The sequence below is a fragment of the Bison bison genome, unplaced genomic scaffold (genome assembly GCF_000754665.1).
Source record: "Bison bison bison isolate TAMUID 2011002044 unplaced genomic scaffold, Bison_UMD1.0 scf7180017864302, whole genome shotgun sequence".
Taxonomy (NCBI): Eukaryota; Metazoa; Chordata; class Mammalia; order Artiodactyla; family Bovidae; genus Bison; species Bison bison.
Window position 1 is genome coordinate 8,625,567 of NW_011494874.1, and position 20,430 is coordinate 8,645,996.

The 20,430-nt window shown below is 48.5% G+C and overlaps 1 protein-coding gene across 1 annotated transcript in view; it reads left to right on the plus strand.

Annotated features, from left to right (window-relative positions):
* Positions 1 to 17,903, plus strand: part of CLMN (calmin (calponin-like, transmembrane)) — a 54,512-nt gene extending 36,609 nt beyond the window's left edge. The window contains exons 10-15 of the mRNA XM_010851403.1: positions 4,508 to 6,142; positions 9,934 to 10,130; positions 14,152 to 14,212; positions 14,826 to 14,896; positions 15,323 to 15,419; positions 17,701 to 17,903. Coding sequence (XP_010849705.1) covers positions 4,508 to 6,142; positions 9,934 to 10,130; positions 14,152 to 14,212; positions 14,826 to 14,896; positions 15,323 to 15,419; positions 17,701 to 17,865 — 2,226 coding nt within the window. The 3' untranslated portion in view covers positions 17,866 to 17,903. The remainder of the gene's footprint in view (positions 1 to 4,507; positions 6,143 to 9,933; positions 10,131 to 14,151; positions 14,213 to 14,825; positions 14,897 to 15,322; positions 15,420 to 17,700) is intronic.
* The last annotated feature ends 2,527 nt before the right edge of the window (positions 17,904 to 20,430 follow it).

The window sequence follows — 20,430 nt, forward strand, 5'->3', positions numbered from 1 at the left end:
ACCCATCCACAAGCCTAGGATTATAGTAATAATTATCACAACAGTAACAACAGTCCTTTATTGACTTTATTGGAAAATTACTTTATTGGAACACCCATGGCTGGCTCAGGGAAGCCTAACGGTCAATGAGATGGATGAGGTCCCTGACCTTCTGTAGCTTTGTTCTAATAGAGAGAACAGGTGGCAAGTCAACAAACACATTATTGTTTCAAGTAGTTAGAAATACTAGACTCCCCTCCGCCCCGCCAAAAAAAAAAAATCGTACAGAACTAATATTCACAGGAGGGACAGGCTGCGCTTTTAGCCGGAGGCTTGTCAGGTCAGCATCCTGTGTGTCTCTGGGCTGACTGCCACCCCTGCAATCCCACTTGACTCTGTATCATGATTTTCATTTTGTAGAAGAGAAAACGGATGCTCAAAGAGGCTTAAAGACCTCTCCAGGGTTGCCCAGCTGCCAAGTGCAGAGCTGGGGTTTGATCTCAGTTCTCTGTGGTTCCAAAGCTCAGGCATTTAGATTCCTTACAACATATGGCTAAAACTGAGACCCCATTGTGCACAACTCAAAAGAGCCGGGCTGGATCCTCTCCAGGCTCCCTACGTGTGTGTTTCCCATCTGTTTCTGGGCCACAGATCACTTTCCAGGGTGCTTTAGAAGCAGGCATTCCATGGGCTGGAATGTCAGCTCTGCCACTTGAAGCCTTGTGGCCTTGAGCTGTTTAGTTAATCTCTCTGATACTGGTCTGTATGAGATGCCATCTGTAAAATGGAAATATGACCCACATTTTCAGGGTTATGTGAAGAGTAAATAGATATGTAAAGTCCTGTTGGCACAACAGTTGATGCTCAAAAAATGGTGATATTAATGTCATTCTTTAATTTAATCTTCATTATGAAATTTGGAAATACTAGGGACCGGGGCTTTTATTAGTCCTGAGCTCTTCAACCTAGGCAGAGTTTGAAATCAACTAAAATTTATGATGTGTGTGTGAGTCAAGGTCATAGCTTGGATTCAGCAAATCTGACACTTGAATCTCCCCAGTGCTGGGGTCAGAGACTGGGGCTGGGGAAGGAGGGGTCAAGCAAGATAGAACACATGGGGAAAGTCCCCCTGACCCACACAGCACAGGGCATCCCCTAAGAATGGTCTGTTTGCATCCCTAAGGGATACAGATGAGGCATCCCAGCGATACAGATGAGGCATCCCAGCTGATCCAGACTCCTGTCGAACTGTTGTTTTTTTAAGTTTAGTAATTCAGCTGACTGTAGTACACTTTAATAAATATTCATTAAGCCCTGGTCGTGTGCCAGACACTGTGCCTGGCGTTATGCCCTGACATATGGTTTACTTGGGTAAATGTACCATATGCATTTGAAAAAACGTGTCCTGTACAGTGAAAGCGTCAGTAGTCAATTAGGCTGAGTTGGTTAATATGCTGTTCTAATACTCTAGAGAAGTGCCCTTTTTTTCTTTTCTTTTCCTATCAATGAGTGTGAGGGAGAAAAGTTAAAAACCTCTGACTTATGATTGTGACTTTATTGTTCTTAGTTCTGTCAGATTTTGCTTTGTGTGTGTGGAAGCTATGCCATAAATGCATATACATTAAGGATTGTTGTTTCTCTTTGAGGTCATCATTTTATTTTTGTTTTGTTTCATCATGGAGTAAATTTGATAGGAATATAGGAACTATCATAAGTTAGTATTTGTATGATTTATCATTTTCTATTAATATCTTTCTCCTTTCAGTGTAGGTGTGCTTATATTTAAAGAATGTTTCTTGTAAAAATACCTTAGTGTTGGGTCTTGTTTTTTATCCATTTTGACAAGAATTATTAGCGTGTCACTTTATTAGTGTATTTTTTGCCCATTTACATAGATGTAATCTACCATCTTATTGTTGTTTTCCACTGGTCCTGTCTGTTTTATGCTGCTTTATTCTTCCTTTCTCATTTTTTTTGGATTGTTCAATTGTTTTTTGGTTTCCATTTTATCTCCTCTGTTGGCTTTTTAGCCACATCTGTTTATCTCTTTAGTAGTTCTCCCTAGGGATTATAATACTCATCTTGAACATACCTCAATCTACCTTGGACTACTATTAGGTAACTTTTATTTTTTAATTTGGCTGCCTCAGGATCTTCCCTGCATCACGGGGGATCCTTTGTGGTGCACGGACTCTAATGGTGATGTGTAGGCTCAGTAGTTGTGGCACACGGGCTCTCTAGTTGTGGCACATGGGCTCCAGAGCACACGGGCTCAGTAGTTGTGGCTTGCACGCTTAGTTGCCCCGCAGCCTGTGGGATCTTAGTTGCCTGACCAGGGATTGAACTCATATCCCCTGCATTGCAAGGCAGATTCTTAACCTCTGGATCCCCAGAGAAGTCCCTCATTGTACAATTTTAAATAGGTACGTATTTTATATATTTTTGAATATGCAGCTATTTGATTCCACTCAATTTTCTTCTCCCTTCCTTTTGCTATTATTGTCATTTGCTTTGCTTCTGTATACTTTAATTTGCCATGGTTTGTTATTATTTTTGCTGTAAGCAGGAGACTTTTTAAGAAAACTTTTAAGATCATCTTTTATATCAGTTATACATTTACCGTTTTAAGTACTTCTCATTCCCCTATTCCAGATCCAGGCTTTCATCTGTGATTGTTTCTTTTTAGCCTGAAGAATGACCTTTGTGTTTCTTGAGGTGTAGGTTAAACGGTTGTTTTATGGTCTTTATGCTAATTCTAACCCTGGGTTATCTTTGGGTCTGCTTCTAATGACTAATGTTTCTCTTGATTATGGATCTCTTTGTTTGCTTCTTTGTATCTTTTTTTAAATTTTATTAATAATTTATTGTCAGTAAGAGAGACTGGTTAATGGTAGTTTTCGGTAAAAACCTTTACAAGACCTTGCATCACAAATATACAGACACTATAAAAATTGTGTCTGGTGGTTTGGGTTCTAAACGATTCTGCAGAAGGTCCTCATTACACTTTCCAATAATGAAAAATGTTTATAATCCTAAAATACAGCAACCCACTTATTTAAGACATGTTCATGGATCAGACCTGTCCTCATCCTATGTACAGCTGGAAATGAATGACTATACTGAAATGTATGAATGAAATGTCCTACTTCAGTTGAAAAGGACAGAGAGTGAAACCCTGGTTATATTAAGAAAAAAAAATCAGGGTGCTAGGTAACTTTAATTTTATGCCATATCTGATATGTGATGAGGTACATGATATTTCCCCCACCCCCAGAGAATGTAACCCTTTCCCAAACAAGGACCTATGACCAGGAGCTGACCATTTTGACCTTCTCAGAACTTGATAAGGACTCTGTTGCAGTTTTATTTAATTTCAGCTCTCTGATTTCAACTAGTTTTAGAATGAGACCAATCCACTCTCCCCACCAGTACATTGGGAGCCAAGCACTGCAGAACCACCAAGATTGCTCTCTACTTTCAGCCCTGCTCTCAGCTGCATCTTTTTTTTAAATTGAAATATAATTGCTTTACAATGTTGTGTTAGTTTCTCTTATACGGCAAAGTGATTCAGTTATATATGTATATGGATCTCTGTACATACATATTCTTTAAATTCTTTGCCATTATGGTTTATTACAAGATACTATAGTTCCCTATATTAAGTGCTATAAAGTAGATCCTGTTGCTTATCTGTTTTATCTATTTTATATATAGTAGTTTGCTAGTGCTAAATTCCTAATTTATCCCTCCCCCACTTCCCTCTTTGGAAACCACGAGTTTGTTTTCTGTGGCCGTGGGTCTGTTTCTGATTTGTAAATAAGTCCGTTTATGTAACATTTGAGATTACACATATAAGTGCTATCACATGGTATTTGCCTTTCTCTGCCTTTGCTTAATATGATAATGTCTAGGTCCATTCCTGTTGCTGCAAATAGCATTATGTCATTTGTTTATATGGCTGAGTAGTATTCCATTGTATAGATGTACCACGTCTTCTTTATCCATTCATCTGTCTATGGACACTTAGGTTGCTTCTGTGTCTTGGCTTCTGTAAATAGTTCAGCCACACCGTGCTTAACAGGAGTCCCTGTGTGGGAAAACTAGTATATGAACAGAAGTGGTTTTTCATGTTTGAGGCCCTTCCGGATTCAATGTCTCACACCAGCCCGACAATCAGTAAAGATTTAGCTGCTCTTTCCTTATCTTAGGTAGGTTCACTTCTCATCCGTACCCAGACTAGGCAGTGGCCCACAGGTATGAGGTTGCCGATAATCTCCTCGCTTAGAAAGGGCCCATCCTTCTCCAGAGTTCAGTTCATTGAGATGTCTTTGCAGTCATAGCTTCGAAAATGACCTTCTCTTTAACTTATCTGACGTTTTCACATTTCAGCAGGAACAACAGTCATTTGCCCATCTATACTTCCATTCATTCTGAAGTGCTCTTGCTGGTTTGTTTTTGTGTTTTGAGAGGGGACTCTACGTGGCACTTAGACACTGATAATTTCATGGTGCCCTGTGTTTCTTGGTAGGAGGATTTTGTGGATTCTGACAAAGAAGCCCCTATAGAATCCACCTTCGTTCGCATCAAAGAAACCCCTTCGGAACAAGAGAGCGCCGTCTTCCTTCTGACCGAGGACGGGGAGCGAGCCTACACCATCAACCATGAGGCCAGCCACCCACCTCCCTCCAAAGTCTTCGTCTGTGACAAGCCTGAGGACGCTAAGGAGCCCTGGCTGGGTGGCGTTTCCAGCCAGGAGCTGGTGGACAGCTCCTCCGAGTTCATGAACCAGATCATCGAGCAGGTTCTCCAAGGGATCCCCGGGAAGCTCAACAGCACCAGTGAACCGGCTCCAGAATCTTCCATCCTATCATCCAGAAAGGACAGCCGGAGGTCCAACTCTCTGCCAATCAAGAAGACGGTGCACTTTGAGGCTGACACCTACAAGGATGCCTCCTGCAGTCAGGACCCTTTCTACAGTGCAGACCTGCACTTTGAAGGGAGCCCCGGAGAGAGCAAGGAGTCGTCCAAGCAGGATGAACGGGTCTTGGCGGCTGACGCTGCTGAACAAACACCGAAACGGGAGGCGCCGGAGATCCTGGAAGTAGCCTCCAACGAGGTCCCTGGCGACATGTCCTCGGCGGATGGTGAGATTAGTCATCCTCCGACTTCCTGGACCTCTCCCCCCTGGAATGGGGCTTCGGAGAGGGCATCCAGCCCTGGGGACGAAGGCCATCTCCCCTCACCCCCGGGAGAGAACACCGTTATGGCCAATGCCTTGGAGATCAAGGTGAAGCTGCTGACGGTAGAAGCGATGGATAAAGAAGACTATTTTGAAGCCATACCATTAAAAGCCTCAAAGTTTAACAGCGACCTCATCGATTTTGCCTCCACCAGCCAGGCTTTCAATGAGGTTCCTTCGCCTCATGAGAAAAAACCTGCAGAGGAGGAGCTGTCGGAGGATCACCCGGAGAGGTTGGGCAAACGGAGAGGGAAATCCGCCCACAAGAAGACAGATTCGGATGAGGCTCCAGTGAAGCTCGACCAACCTGACCCTCACAAGGACCCTGGAGACCAAGACCAAGGCTATTCTTTGGCCCCCGAGGAGGCCCTGGTGGATAAAAAGCCAGAGGTGTATGAGAAGGCCAAGCGCAAGTCCTTCCGACGCCGCCGTCGGGGCGAGGAGGAAGGGGAAGCCGAGTGCCTCCGGGGGCTCGGGGGAGAATTGCCTTCCAACCCGCCAAGCAGCAGCGTCAGCTTGGAGACCCTCCGCAGCCCCAGCGAGGAGGGCCTGGACTTTAAGCCGTCTCCCCCGCTCTCCAAGATTTCCGTCATCCCCCATGACCTTTTCTACTACCCGCATTACGAGGTGCCCCTGGCGGCGGTTTTGGAGGCTTACGCGGAAGGCTCGGAGGATTTGAAAAACGAAGAGATGGACCTGGAAGAACCGGAGGCTTATCTGCTGGACCTGGGGGCCAGGGAGGACGAGCCCGAGGAGGCCGAGGCCTCCCAGAGCAGCTTCAGCTTCTCCGGGCTGGGCGAGGACCTCCCCCAGGCCAGCATCGCGGAGGATGCCAGTCCCGCCTCGGAACCCTCTCCCCAACCCTCGCCTGAGGACCACCAGCAAAGGGAGGCCAAAGACAGCGTCCCCGTGCAGGGCCATCAGGTATGTGACTATGGAGTTGGAAACCCTGCGTGGGGAATTCTGTGCTTCTCCCCAAATATCCCTGTGCGTGCGTGCTAAGTCGCTTCAGTTGGGTCCGACCCAGTGTGACGCTATGGACTATAGCCTGCCAGGTTCCTTTGTCCATGGGATTCTCCAGGCAAGAATACTGGAGTGGGTTGCTATTTCCTTCTCCTAAACTCCCCTTCTTCCTCCATAAAACAGAGAAATGCAGCTTCCCGCACAGGCATCCCAGGTCTAGAATTTAGGGAGAAATTCACTCCAGGCTCAGGCATAGGGCTAGGTGAGTATCTGAGAGGGACACTGGTCCAGTTTGGCACTCTGGACACCTTGCTGGCCTCCCCGTAGTCCTGGCCCTGCCCACAGGCTGCCTGGGAGATAAGCTGAGGTCATGCTTGGTGGCAGTGGGGGAGTCCCAGCGTAGTGATATCAGAAATCATTTTCATTAGTGATCACAGCTCCGCCTCTTCTGCACTGAGTCAACTGCAGCCCGTTCTCCTCCAGCAGCTGGGAAAACCAAGCCAGACCTCACACTGGACCCCAGCCTTGATATTTCAAGGCCTGTTATCTGTTTGGCATGATAGTTTGGCTCCTGCTGTTAGAATTGGGTTGTATAAACAAGGCCAGGGAAGGACACGCATGTCTGAGCTGGAGCAGCCAGGCACACGCTGTCTGCCACCTTGAGTCTGCCTTCACCTGGCCAAGCAGCTCTAGAGGGGCCCCCAGAGTGAGCGGTGAGAGGGTGTAGGGTCCCCTTCCCCACCTGCCCCTCCAGACACAGCTGCCTCTTCCCCGCCTCCCAGATGCTCCTTTGCCTCCAGGCTTTGCTGGAGTTGCTCCCCTCTCTGGAGGCCTTTGCCTACCACCTATTTGTGTGTGTGTGTGTGTGTTTGCATGCTTAGTTGCTCAGTCGTGTTGGACTCTTTTTGAGTCTCATGGGTTGTAATTTTCTCTCCCAGTAAAGAGGGAGCATTTGTGTATTCATCTCTGGGCTCCAGAGGCCAGCCTGACAGGGCCTGCAAAGCTGCTGTCAATGTGCACTGAATGGCAGTTTGGGGTGTCCTGTGAGGACAGGTAAATTAAACCCTGAGCTGATGGAGAGTCAAGACAGGATCCAGTGAGGGCCCAGAGGTACTCGGAGGAACAAGAAAGCCTTGCCCTCCGGGGAGGCTGCAGAAAGGGAATCTGAGTAACCTTAAAACACGTTTAGGGGGCTTCCCTGTTGGCTCAGCGGTAAAGAACCTGCCTGCAATGCAGGAGACCCGGGTTCGATTTCTGGATCAGGAAGATCTCCTGGAGGAGAACACACAACTCACCCCAGTATTCTTGCCTGGAGAATCCCATGGACAGAGAAGAGCCTGGTGGGCTATAGTCCATAGGGTCGCACAGAGTTGACCACCACTGAAGTGACTGAGCACGCGCGCATACAGAAGACATTTAGGGGACTCTCCTGGTGGTCCAGTGGCTGGAACTCCAAGCTCCCAGTGCAAGGGGCCCAGTTTCCATCCCTGGTCAGGGAACTAGATCCTACTTGCTGCAGCTAAAAGTTCGTACGGTGCAACTAAAGATCTTGCGTTCCACAGCTAAGGCCCAGAGCAGCCAAATCGACGAATGAATTAATTTTTAAAAACCAGACATTTAGGGTTTAGATGGGCCAGAATCGATAGCGTCATTTGTGGCTTTGCCAACTCCAGAGAGTGGAGGGGAGCCCCTGCCTAAGCGCTGGGGGTGGAGCAGTGTTCTCTGGCCCTGACGGCGTAGAAGCCAAGCATGGCCTGACCAGTTCTTCGGGGCCGAGCACCCACTCTCTGGCTTTGGCTGGAGGAGAGGGCTGGGTGGCTCATAGGTGCCAGCAACCTGCCTGCCACTGTTCTGCCTTAGGGAGAGGAGCCCAGTCCTGCCTTCCTGCCCCTCCCCGGCCGTCTGCTGTCTGTCAGAGCAGGCTTATCCTGTGGGAGACCCCAAAAATCCTGCGGGGTAGGAAATGCCCCTCAGTAGGTCTCAGGGTCCCCAGGTTGGGGATGACAACAGCAACTGGGATGATTCTCTGAACCGTTAGAGGCTGAAAATTTCTTTTCGGGCAAAAGAAAGGGGACCAAGTGGGTGGTGAGGAGAGGGCCTGAGTTGCCTCTCTGCCCCTCTGTGTGACTTAAAATGGCTAATGAGGGGCCATCCCTGGCGGTCCAGTGGTTAAGAATCTGAGCTTCCAGTGCAAGGGGTGTGTGTTCAGTCCCTGGTCGGGGAACTAAGATCCCACAGCCTTGCTGCACGGCCAAGAAAATTTAAAAAAAAAAAAAAAAAAGAAGGTTGGAAAATGACTAATGAGCGCCTCAGTCTCCTCCCCCAGTGACTGAGTGCGGACGCGTAGATGAGGCACTTCACTGTCTTCTGCTTCCAAAGGCAGGCTTTGCGCCTGTGTGTGTAGCCAGCATGTGGACAGATGGTTTGGGACAAGGTTGGAAGAGCCCTGGACTGGGAAGGGCTTCCGGAGATCTAGGTTTGCATCTGTTTTATGCTGAGCTGCAGGAGAGCTTGGGGCGAGCTTGCATTTCTGGGTTCCGGGGTGGGCACCCGCCCGCATCGCTCATCACTGGGCTGCTTCCTCCGGTGCTCACCCGTCCAACCAGCAGGTGCCCACTCCTTCCAAACACACCTTGTAATTGGCTCCCAAGGGTATGTAGCCAGGCCTTGATCCCAGTGAGTGAGCAGGGCCGGGGGAGGGGAAGCGGTGAGGCCCAGGATGACAGGTGAGGTCTAGGAGTCTTGTTTCCTGACAAAGAAGATGACATGGATGGAGAATTTCTCCCATACCCAGCCTTTCTTTGAAAAGAAAAGAAAAAAAACTATCTTCTAAATGGACTAGAAAATGCCAAGTTCTGGCTTCTAGTCTTTAAGAAAATCAGTCCTCTCCTCATCTCACCTTTCAGAAAGGTAGCATTTGCTCACTGATGATGGAGGAACTGGCATTTCAGCTTGCTGAGAGCGGGTTTAATATCTGCAGGGAGCTTTGTTCTCCTGGGCCGCAGGGGTCTGGCCACTCTAATCCTCTTATTAGAATACCTGTTGAGCAAGTTTTTCCAGCCCCTGTTGGAATTCTTGAGAGGTATCGCCAACAATTCCCACGCTTCTTAATTTCATGTGAGAGAGCTTGGTGGGGTTGACGGTCAAAGAATCTTCCTTATTATGTAAATGCAACGGAGGTTGCGCTGCCATCCACCTTTGGCTAAAAGCACAGTGAAGACTCATCTCCTCAAACACAGGGGCCACCTTTACAACCCTTGGCTTCCATGGCCTCCAGTAGCCATTCTTCTGTTAAGTGGATGATAGCTGTGTGAAGGGTCTAACCATTGCCCGCTGTGGGGGACATCATTTATAGGAACCACAGTGGTATAAGCACTTTATCAGAGGCTGATAATTATTATACCCATTTGACAGACAGAGAAACTGAAGATCAAAGGGATCAAGTCAGTTACTCAAGGTCAGAGAACTGACTTAGCCAAGATTTGAAACCAGGTCTTCCTGACTGGAAAACCCATGCTGTTTTGATCCATCCGTCTGGAGAGTTTGGAACTCTGCACAGGGAGCAGGCAGTCTGGCGGGTTTCTCCTCCACCCTGGGCTGTGCTGGAAGGACCCCACGGGAGTGGCAGGATTGGAGGGGGCACCTTAGCTGGGCCTTGGAGTGAAGGTGGAGCGGGTTGCTGCTGGGTGGTGTCACACACTCCACGTCGCGGCATAAAATGCTGACTTGTATTTGGTTGTCTTGTCCTTCAGTCCCAGGAATCCCCAAACTCGGAAAACTTAGCCAGCCCCTTAGAGGAAAAGGTAATGGAAGAATCGATCAGCAGTAAAAAAAAGGAGAAAAGGAAACATGTGGACCACGTAGAAAGCTCAATATTTGTAGCACCTGGAACTGTTCGCTCCTCAGATGACCTGGAAGAAGACACCGGTGACCACAAGGTCCTTTCCAGGTATTTTATTAACATCTTCTCGCCCCAGAGCCCCTGCCTGGGGAGCTACTCTCTAATCTCATCCCACTTCCGGTTTCTGATTGGATGGGGATGTGGGGGCAGGGCTGGACAGCAAGGGAAACAGATTCAGACAAAGTGCTCCTTCTCCACACATGGGCTCCCCCAAGGACCTCCCCACAAAACCAGGAGGACCTGCACCTCACCTTCTCTCCTCACCGCCAGCAGCTCTGGGTGGAAATGGGCAGCAAGCAGAGAGATGGCTGAACCGTAGGTAGGGGTGGGGATGAGAGGTAATAGACTTGACCCTGCCACCCTTAGTCCATGATAACTACCAGTCAGTGTAGGTAGAGACCAAACTTAGCCGTTTAGGAGCATCTTACAGAATCGGAAGGGATGTGCAGAATATGCGTGGAGGGAACCATTTATCAGTGTTGCATGGAAGCTAGATTTAATATGACAGCTTCACCCACGAGTTTGGGTCCAAGGCAGTAAGGATGGTCGATTTACCCGAGGGGAGGGGGAGGCAGGGAGGATAATGAACTTAAACTGCTAGGAAGCCTGTAACACACATCTGCTCTGTCACTCCGAGGCCACTAGATGGTCCGGATTATTCCCAGGGAAAATGTTTAACTGCTGAATGTCAGAAGACCCTGGTCTCTCCCCACCTTCACTCATCATCACATTTACCATCAGCTTGTACCAGCCCTTGTGTATTCAGGCATTTCCCTTACACTGGTTCATCAATTCTCGTGGGCACCCTGATAGGCAGGCAGGTATGACTGTGCATCATTAGGAAGCTTGGGGGGTACCTCCCAGCTTAGGAGATGCCAGAGCTGGGGGTCTTGGACCCAGACCTGTCAGAAGTCCTCACTCCTTCTGTGACCCCACGTTGCCTGTGCTGGGTGAGCCATGCTGACCACAGAGGGAAATGATTGAGATAATCATTGCGGGAGTGGAGGGGGTCTTGAAGCCCATAGAGGGAGAGCCAGAGGGTGGGGCTGTCCAGTGCCCTGCTTCCCACTTCCCCTCCACCTGGCTCCCATGTTGGGTTTTGGGGGACAAAGAGCAGATGGGAGCCCAGGGGAGGAGACACAAGGCACAATGGGAGGCAGCTGCCAACTTAGCCTATGACTGTAAGTCCTTCTCCCTGCCCTTGGCCGTGACTGGCCAGCAGACGTCTATGAGGCTGGACCTGACCCTGCTCTAAATGCAGATGAGCACTCCCGGGCAGGTGGTCCAGGGCTGTCATCTACTCCACCCCAACTCGGGAGGGGCCACTAGTCAGATGCCAGACTGCCGCCTTCTCCCTAAGCAGATCAGCCTTAGCAGCCTTTGAGCCGTCATGTATGTGTGATGGAGCCCGCTAGACTTGGGGACTCTGGAAGACACCGGCCACAGCTCTGCCCTCCAGGAACCCTCAGCTGGAAGGAGACAGGGAGTGCTCCATCTATCCTGCTGGGACTGGGTGGGCACCTTGGGTATAAGAAGCAAGTAGGGATTTATGATGAGACCTCAGAGAGGGTCAGGGCAGCCTAGGTGCTGAGAGATCATTTGAATTCAGCATCAAGGGATGAGCAGGACTTGCATTTGGGAGAGGGAGAGAGATGTTCCAGGTGGGACAAACAGCCTGAGCAACAACTGGCACATAGTAGGCATCTCAGGAAGCATTCATGGAATGGGAGGGGGCGGGAGGAGAAACGGGAGCATGGGGGTGGGGAGGAAGCAAGCACCTTGGGTTCGTCCCTCTTCATCAGAAGGGCCAGCAAAACCCACCCCGTGGAGATGGGACTGGGGGAGGGATAGAGAAAAGTAAACCGATATTTCAGTGTCTGTGAGCATGAGGCTGGGCTGACCTTTTCGTGCAAAGGTGTTACTCTGATCTCAGCTCCTCCATCCCATCTCACTTAAGCAAAGCTGTAACTGTGATGCAGCATTTTAGCCAAGTGGAAGCTAGATACCTAATGTCATCAGATAACGTGGAGGGGCGCTCATGCGCATGGAGGAACTTGGACCCCAACGCCCATCCTGTGCTCAGGGCATCTCACTGCCCCCCCCACCCCCCCCGAGCCTGACTCCAGAGCACTGATGACGGAGGTCATTGCCTGGCTGAGGCTTAGGAAAGGAACGGAGCCCTGGGCATCCATCTCTCTGCGCAGGGACAATACAGGGTGTTTTCCTGGCTGTCAGTCACCCCCGTGGCTCCCCGTTGGTCTAGGCGGAAAGGCCGCTTGCCCAGAGCCTGCAGGACCCCTCATGGCCTCATCTCTGTCCACCCTTCCCCATCCTCATCGCACCAAGCACCCTGGCCTTAGTTGAGGTCCTGGAATGCCCCCAGCCAATCTCCTTCACCTTTCAGGATCGTCTGTCCCCTGCCTGTTTTCTATCTTGCTCTCGAGTCTCAGCTCCACTACCACTTCCTCCAGGAAGCCCTCTTGGGTTCCTCCAGGCTATTTTTGATACCCCTTTATATGTTCTCTTAGCTTCTATTCTCTTTCTTCACAGCATTGATCAAAGCACTCATTTCTTTAATAATATGTGGAAGGATGTATTTATCATCTACTCTCCCCCTAGATTGTCAGCCAGCTCCAGCCAGCTAGGACCAGTATGGTCCTAGCATTTAGCGCAGCACCTGGCTTGCGTTCGGCATTCAAGGAATAAAAGTTCTTTGTTGGGGGCAGGAGGTAGGGAATGATAAGGAGTGGGCATGCTCTCTCAGTTCAATGTGGGCTCCTGGAGGAGCGGGTTCTTTGTGTTTTTGTTTTTGTTTTTTTTTTCTGTTGGTGCATTTTGTTTCATTTCTGTGCTGTGATACCAGTCAGGAAAAACTAACCCAGACTTTGAATTGAGGATGAAGACTGAAGTTTCCCTAGGCCTAGCCCTGTACCTGGGACATAGTAGGTGCTCAAAACCTGTTAGCTGGAAACGTGCCATCCGCAGAAAGGGAAGAGCTTGGTGATGTTTAGGGGACAGCCGTAAGCGGTAATAGCAAGGCTGACAATAATGGGACTAAACTCTTCTCTGGACCCCACAATGCCATATAGTAGGTTTGCCTTGAGGAGACTGATGTGATGGTCTCTATATCAGGCCAGTCCACATCCAACACCTCATTCTTCTGTTGGGCAGCAAGACAGGGCCACTTTGACCTACGGAATGCTAGTATCCCTGACAGCTCCAAGAAGCAGATGGAGTGGGAATGATGATGCATTTCACAGATGAGGAAAACTGATCAGAGGTGTAACTATTTGACTACGGTTAATCAACTACGGTTAATTGACTATGGTCAATCAGCTGGGAGTGAACCATAGAGTGGTGTTATCTGCATATCTGAAGTTATTGATATTTCTCCCGGCAGTCTTGTTTCCAGCTTGTGCTTCCTCCAGCCCAGCGTTTTTCATGATGTACTCGGCATATAAGTTAAATAAGCAGGGTGACAATATATAGCATTGACGTACTCCTTTCCCTATTTGGAACCAGTCTGTTGTTCCATGTCCAGTTCTAACTGTACTGAAGCAGCTTCATTAGAAGATCAGAGATACTTCCCACATCAGCCTGACAGATATAGCTAGAAAATCCGCCACCTCTTGTATGAAAGGAAACGAGGTGGTCCAGACCCAGGAATCCTCAGCATCGTGCACGGAGCACTGCAGAGGGAGTCCGGGTCCCAGGACCCAATCCAGGTCTGACTTTAGCTTGCAGACGACCTCTGGTGAGTCCGACGATTGGGGGAATGTTTGGAAAGAGAAATCTTCCTCCTGCTTTGAAACCCTACAATTTTTAAGAATATGTGGTCTGCTTTCTATTTGAAATTATCTCTCACATTTTTTTTTCTTGTCAATGAAGGCTCAGTGTGTCTCTTTCATATCATCCTGCTGTTTTTAAGCACGCATACTGGATAATGGGTCTCATTTCCATCACTAGGCCTTAAGTCAGAGCTTGCCTAAATCCACATGTGGCAGCCTCGGGAAGGGGGCAATGAGGAGTTCTTGGTGGCATCAATTCAAAACATGTGTTTATTTTTCAGGACGAGTCACAGTGACTCCAGCATTTACATTCGACGACATACTAATAGGTCTTTGGAATCGGTTAGTATGTGAATTTCTCCTTCTTGCATCCGGCCTCTGCTAATCAATCCCTTTCCCTCCTTCCTCCCCCCAGCCCAGAGCTTTGAAATTACTGACGTGCAACAGCTATGCTTTTGGCTAGAAGACAAGCAAATTGAAACCTTGTCACTAAGCACAGTCCAATCAGATGTCCAGTTTGGGCATTAGGGGATGTAAATAAAGTGATGATTTTAAAGCCCAAAGGCCTCTTTGTCATAACAATCATATCCAAGACCTCCCACCCAACCCCTGCACACACATCCAGAAAGATCACCTTCAAAGACAGAGATGCAGCCTAAGCAGAGGGTTCCCTTTGTCTTCACAACCGCTTAGCTCTGCATGTGTTGGGCCCCAAAAAGCCCGGGGATCCATAGCTTGCCCCGTTTGTGGGGGGTGGGGCCTCTCCCGTCCACCCATGGGAATAATTTGTGTAGATCATTACATACTAGTTTTATTGTGGAACTAGACGTTTGCAAGATTGAGAAAAGCATGGCATGCTCGACTTTGTATATTTAAAATCATCTTATTTTCTGTTTCAGAGATTTCATCTTTACTAATTGGGTTGCGGGGGTTTTGTTTATAAATTTCACTGTAGGATCATTTTAGCTATGTTCAGTTGAGGAACGCAGCGGATGTGGATGACAGAAGAAACAGAATGTTAACCAGGTGGGTGGCTGGACTCCAGGCTCAGTAGGGTTTAAGGGATTTTTTTTTTCTTTAATCACACAGTCTACCTTCTGGGGGTGGCTATTCTCCAACTAGGGCTTTGTTGGATAATAATATTAATAGTCTAGAAACATGCAAGAAAATACCTGTTCCAGAGAAAGTGAATGGAAATTGAATGTGAGTGGGAGGGCAACGTAGATATGAATCCAGGTTGATAAGCAGGGCACGGTTCAGAAAAAAATGACTTGGTTTAAAGGCAGGTCTGGGTCATGAGACCTGGGTGTGAGTCTTCATTGAGATAATGCAGTGGCATCAGCTGGCCCTCTGAACAGAGCCAGGCAGAGGAGGTAGGGATGGGATACTGTGTGTGCTTTTTAAAATGCTGTAGCCCCTGACAACCGTGTTCCTTCTGTGTCGCCACCACAGGTACAATACTCAGAAGCTCACTGAGCTGATTTTACAGTTTTATGGCATCAGAGCAGACATGAAGAGGGAGTGGAAACATGCCAGGATGTCTATGAAAGTATTTCTTACTGTCGGAGAACTAGATGGCCCAGACTGAGTGTCGAATGGTTGTAACACTGCCCGTTTAGAACATAAGCAGGCAGACAAATCTGAAACTCTGACAATCCTGAGATGTCCCCTATCCCTGTTAAAGTTATTGAATCACTTAATTTTATTTATTTATTGTATTTGCCATGGATTTGAATTGGCTTGGAAGGACTTGAAAAATGTTAGTCACTCAGTTGTGTCCAACTCTTTGTGACCGCATGGACTATAGCCTGCCAGGCTCCTCTGCTCATGGGGTTCTCCAGGCAAGAATTCTGGAGTGGGTTGCCATTCCCTTCTCCAGGGGCTCTTCCCGACCCAGAGATCAAACCCGGGTCTCCTGTATTACAGGCAGATTCTTTACCTTCTGAGCCACCAGGGAAGCCTGGAAGGACTTAGATTATTCAAACGGAAAGACTCTGAAAATTTCCCAACAGCCAGGAGTGTGATCTTTAGACGTTTACCTCTCCGGTTCTTAAAAAAAAAAAAAGAGGCAAGATTTGTTTCCCTCTCCTGCTGTAAAATGGAAATATTAATTCACATTTTCCACTGGGCTTGACATCCTCATAGGAAAATAGTACTTTTAGCTTTTATGAGATAGAGTCTTTGAAAATTGAACCCTCAAGGTTGAGAAATGCCGTCGCGTTTTCTATGCTTTTGAGCATTTATTACCTATGCAATAAAAGAAAAGTAGTTTAAAATTTCTCTAAAAACAGTTTTAAGAAGAAGAAAGAAATTCTGCCCCTTATCTGCGTGGGAATCACTCAGTTTCCAGACCAGGGCAAAGGTTTAATCCCCTCTTGGCCTGGCTTCTTGCTATATCAGGAGATGATTCAGGGAAGAGGTGATTTTTGCTTCTCATAATCTGTCATGTGCCCCAGATTGACCCCGAGGAGCTTACACACGGGTTCTATAAATGCAGCTGCAAGCAGAGACCCCCAGCCCCGACTACGATCAGACAATGTCTTCTGAGCCTTTTCTGTCACCACCACACAGCCCCTTTCTAGACTCCCTCCACCAGGCAACAGTAAAACATCATTTTAGTGCTACCTTAGGGCTTCCCTTGGAGAAGGAAATGGCAACCCACTCCAGTGTTCTTGCCTGGAGAATCCCAGGGATGGCGGAGCCTGGTGGGCTGCCGTCTATGGGGTCGCACAGAGTCGGACACGACTGAAGTGACTTAGCAGCAGCAATAGCAGCAGGGCTTCCCTAATAGCTCAGTTGGTAAAGAATCCACCTGCAATGTGGGAAACCTGGGTTCGATGCCTGGGTTCGGAAGATCCCCTGGAGAAGGGAAAGGCTACCCATTCCAGTATTCTGGCCTGGATAATTCCATACAGTCCACGGGGTCGCAAAGAATCAGACACGAGTGAGCGACTTTCACTTCACTTTCTGTTAAAATAAGATAAAAATAAGAGAAGAGGGACTTGCCTGGAGAGTGAGTGGCTAAGACTCGATGTTTCCAACACAGAGAGTCCCGGCTTCAATCCCTGGTCAGGGGACTAGATCCCGCTTGCCACAACAGAGATTCCGCATGCTGCAACAGAGACCTGGTGCAGCCAGATAAATAAAAATAGATATTATATATATATATATATATATATTTACTCTCTTAAAATTATATATCTACTCTGTCCTCTTAAAAAAGAAAATAAGAAAGATACCTCTCACCAATATGGAACCTGGTAATCATTTTCAAGGTTAGATTCCGAAGCCAAGAACAAAAACTAGATGGTAGAGAGGTGTGTCTTTTTGTTGCTAATGGCTGTTTTTAAATGATCAGTTAGCAGGGAACGCCTCATTTCTCTCCTTAGATTCCTTAGGAAGCCCCTCTGTTCCTGGGAGCATAAAAAAGAGCTGTCAGCCTTGAACTCTGCATTCAGGGCACTGCTGTATAACGGGACACATCCTGGAGGAGGGTGCAGAGCTGGCCCGGGTCCCGGCTCTGTCACAAAAGTCATTGTGTGGGCTGGAGAAAGCCACCCTCCACCCACCCCACGAGGTTCAGCAGGCCCATCTGCAGATTGGGGCTAACAGCTCCTCTGTTTTGGTGTCGTGGAGATGAACTGAGAGGGTCTAAAAGCTCAGAGCGTCCCGGGACCCCACCCTCCACCTGGGTCTGCCCCTCGCTGGGAAGCCGAGCCATTGGCTCTCCAGTTGGGCAGTGAGGCTGGAGGACAGGGAGGGAGTGGGGGTCCCCTGGGTGGAGGAACCCTGCTTGTGACTGCTTTGGTGTGTCTCCCTCCTGCAGGAAGGCCAACCACTCGGGCAAAGCCAGGCTGCGGGAGATCCACAGCTCCCAGAGCGACTCGCTGACACAGCTGGTCCAGCAGCCGGACGTGATGTACTTTATCCTCTTCCTCTGGCTCCTGGTTTACTGCCTGCTGCTCTTCCCCCAGCTGGATGTCAACAGACTCTGATGCGTGCGTCTGCATAATAAAAGAGACAGGACCCTGGCCGTGGGGTGGGCATTCTCCTCCCTTCCTCTTCTTGCCTATTCGGGATGGGGCACTTCTGCAGATAGTGGGAGACCTCCAAGGAAACTTAGACCACCCCCCCACCCTTCCCCACTATTTTTTTTTCATGTTTCCTTTCGTTTTCTTTTCTTGTAAGTCCTAAGCATGCTTTTCTCTTAGGCTGTGAACATAACACTCAGGTGTGTGGCCGGATCCTTGGGTAGGGTTTGTTTGTGTGCCTTGTTCTGCCAGGTTTTACTATTAAGCTTCATGGCTGAGACTTATGGGGCTTCCCAGGTGGCTCAGTGGTAAAGAATCTGCCTGCCAGTGCTAGAGACACAAGATCTCTGTGTCGATCCCTGAGTTGGGAAGATCCCCTGGAGAAGGAAATGGCAACCCACTCCAGTATTCTTGCCCGGAGAATCCCATGGACAGAGGAGCCTGGCGGGCTACAGTCCCTGGGGTTGCAAAGAGTTGGACACGACTAATCGACTGAGCACAAGCACTGATTCTTAGCTCGCTCGGCTTTTAAGGTCCCAGATGGACTTGAGTTTGTTACCTCCTGATGACAAAGGGGATGGATACCCCAGGGAGAGCCCTTATGGGAAGAACACTGCCCCACTTTCCTCCAAGAGGGGCATTTGGGTGAAGGTGCTGGGGGCCCTGTGGTGGTCTGGTGGTTGGTCGTGGTCTTCACGGGGTGGGAGAAGGGGTTATCCAAAGAACAACACAAAACTGCTGGCTCCAGGAAAGTGCGTCCACAATCGGCAAAATTCACAGAAAGTAAAGGCTGGGTCGTGAGCTGCAGTGCACACTTGTTCACGCTAGGGTGTTTTTCTAGGGAGGGGATGCATTTTCATTTTGCTTTTGCACTGACTGATTTCAGATAAAGCTGTGATTTTTCAAACCTTTTCCACCCATGGAATCCTCCTTTCAAGAGGATTCTCAGGGGGTGGTCTAGTCGAAACATGAAAAGCAGAGCTTTGGCTGACTCGGCAAGGCCTGGGATCCCTCTTGCTTTGTCTTGGGCAGTCCTACACCCGCACCCCCCACCTCCGGCTTCCATCCGTGGCTCCTGAGGCCGGTACCCAAGGCTGGTACCCAAGGCCCTGCAGAGTACTGTAAACACCAAGAGCCTCCCAAGGCCCCAGGAGGAGGGCAGGGGTGACCTGGCTGAGAACGAGCTCCGGTTGGTGTTGGAGCAGGTAGTAGCCCAGCAGGTTCCTGCCCCAAGAACACCTGTGTGCGCACCGCCGCACAGTGCGAGTCTGCACCGCCATCCTTTGTGGTCCGTTATAATGGTTTTCTTGAAAAGGGGAAAGGTTTCAGAAGGCATCTTGAGAAGTAGCCAGAACTGGCAGGTGGTAGAGGAAGGGCATCCAGCCGCCCTTTGATCTTCCGTCTTCCTTCTACCCTGGGCTCCCTGCTTCCTTTCAAGACACAGGCCCTGCCTCCCTGGGTATCGCTTCCTCCTCCCCTTGTCCTCCCCTGCTCAGAAAGCATATCGAGTGAGACTTATAAACCCACAGACTACGAGGTCGAGAGGGGCGTTCAGACAGCATCTTCGCTGCTGAACCTGGAGAGGCAGAGCCGTTTGACCAAGATGGCACAGCCAACCAGTAGCAGACTTGCAAGTGTACCCAGGCCACCTGATGTCCCCCCCGGAGCTGTCCCCTCTCTTAGGGAACTTCTCTTGGGCCCAGGGATGTCCTGAAAAAAATAAAATAATAAAACGAATAGATAAGAATGTCCTCATTTAAAACAAAACCAAAATTCTTAGGTCAACAGCCAACCTTTGTTTTTTTCTCGTATTTTTCCCACGAAGTTTTGCTCACTTCCAGGCTTGTCGCCCGTTCCTTCTGGAATATCCTTCACGGCTCTAACAGCCTGTCAGCTGACACACCAGTGTTGTTCTTACTCCAAGAATCATGCTTCTCTCTCTGCAAGCCAAGGGCTTGCTTATTTCAAGCAGTGGGTCTCCAGTTTACAGAATTCCAGCATGGCCAAAAGAATTTACCTAGCACATTTGAGTTGATGACAACCAAAACCTGACTTCTATCCCACTCTAGTTATAGCCTGCCTTCTCTCCATGAACGAATCTAAGCCATCCAAGCTGAAAGCTGTTGGGAGCTTGGAGCAATTCCATCTACAGGGCCAAGTGTCCCATGGAAAATGAGCTAATTAATGAGCTCCCTAGCATCATTGAACGCTCAAAGGTACAGATACTAAAGATTATGTGTGTGATATTTTATAACTCTGGACATCAAGCAGTCCTCACCGAAATTAGATGCTTGAAGAGCCAAGGAAGAGCTGACCCAAGCGTTAATCATTTCATTTTAAGGATCTAGACCTTGTTCAGAAAAGTCTGCAGGTTTTCTCTCTCACCCATTACAAAGTGTAATATTATTTAAAACCATCTACTGGCAAGATGCCTGAAAGTCATTTAGTTCAAGTTGGCAGCAAACTGATTTTTTTTTTTTAAGAAAAAAGATTCTCACTTGAGGATAGGCTTGTGTGAATAAAGTCAGT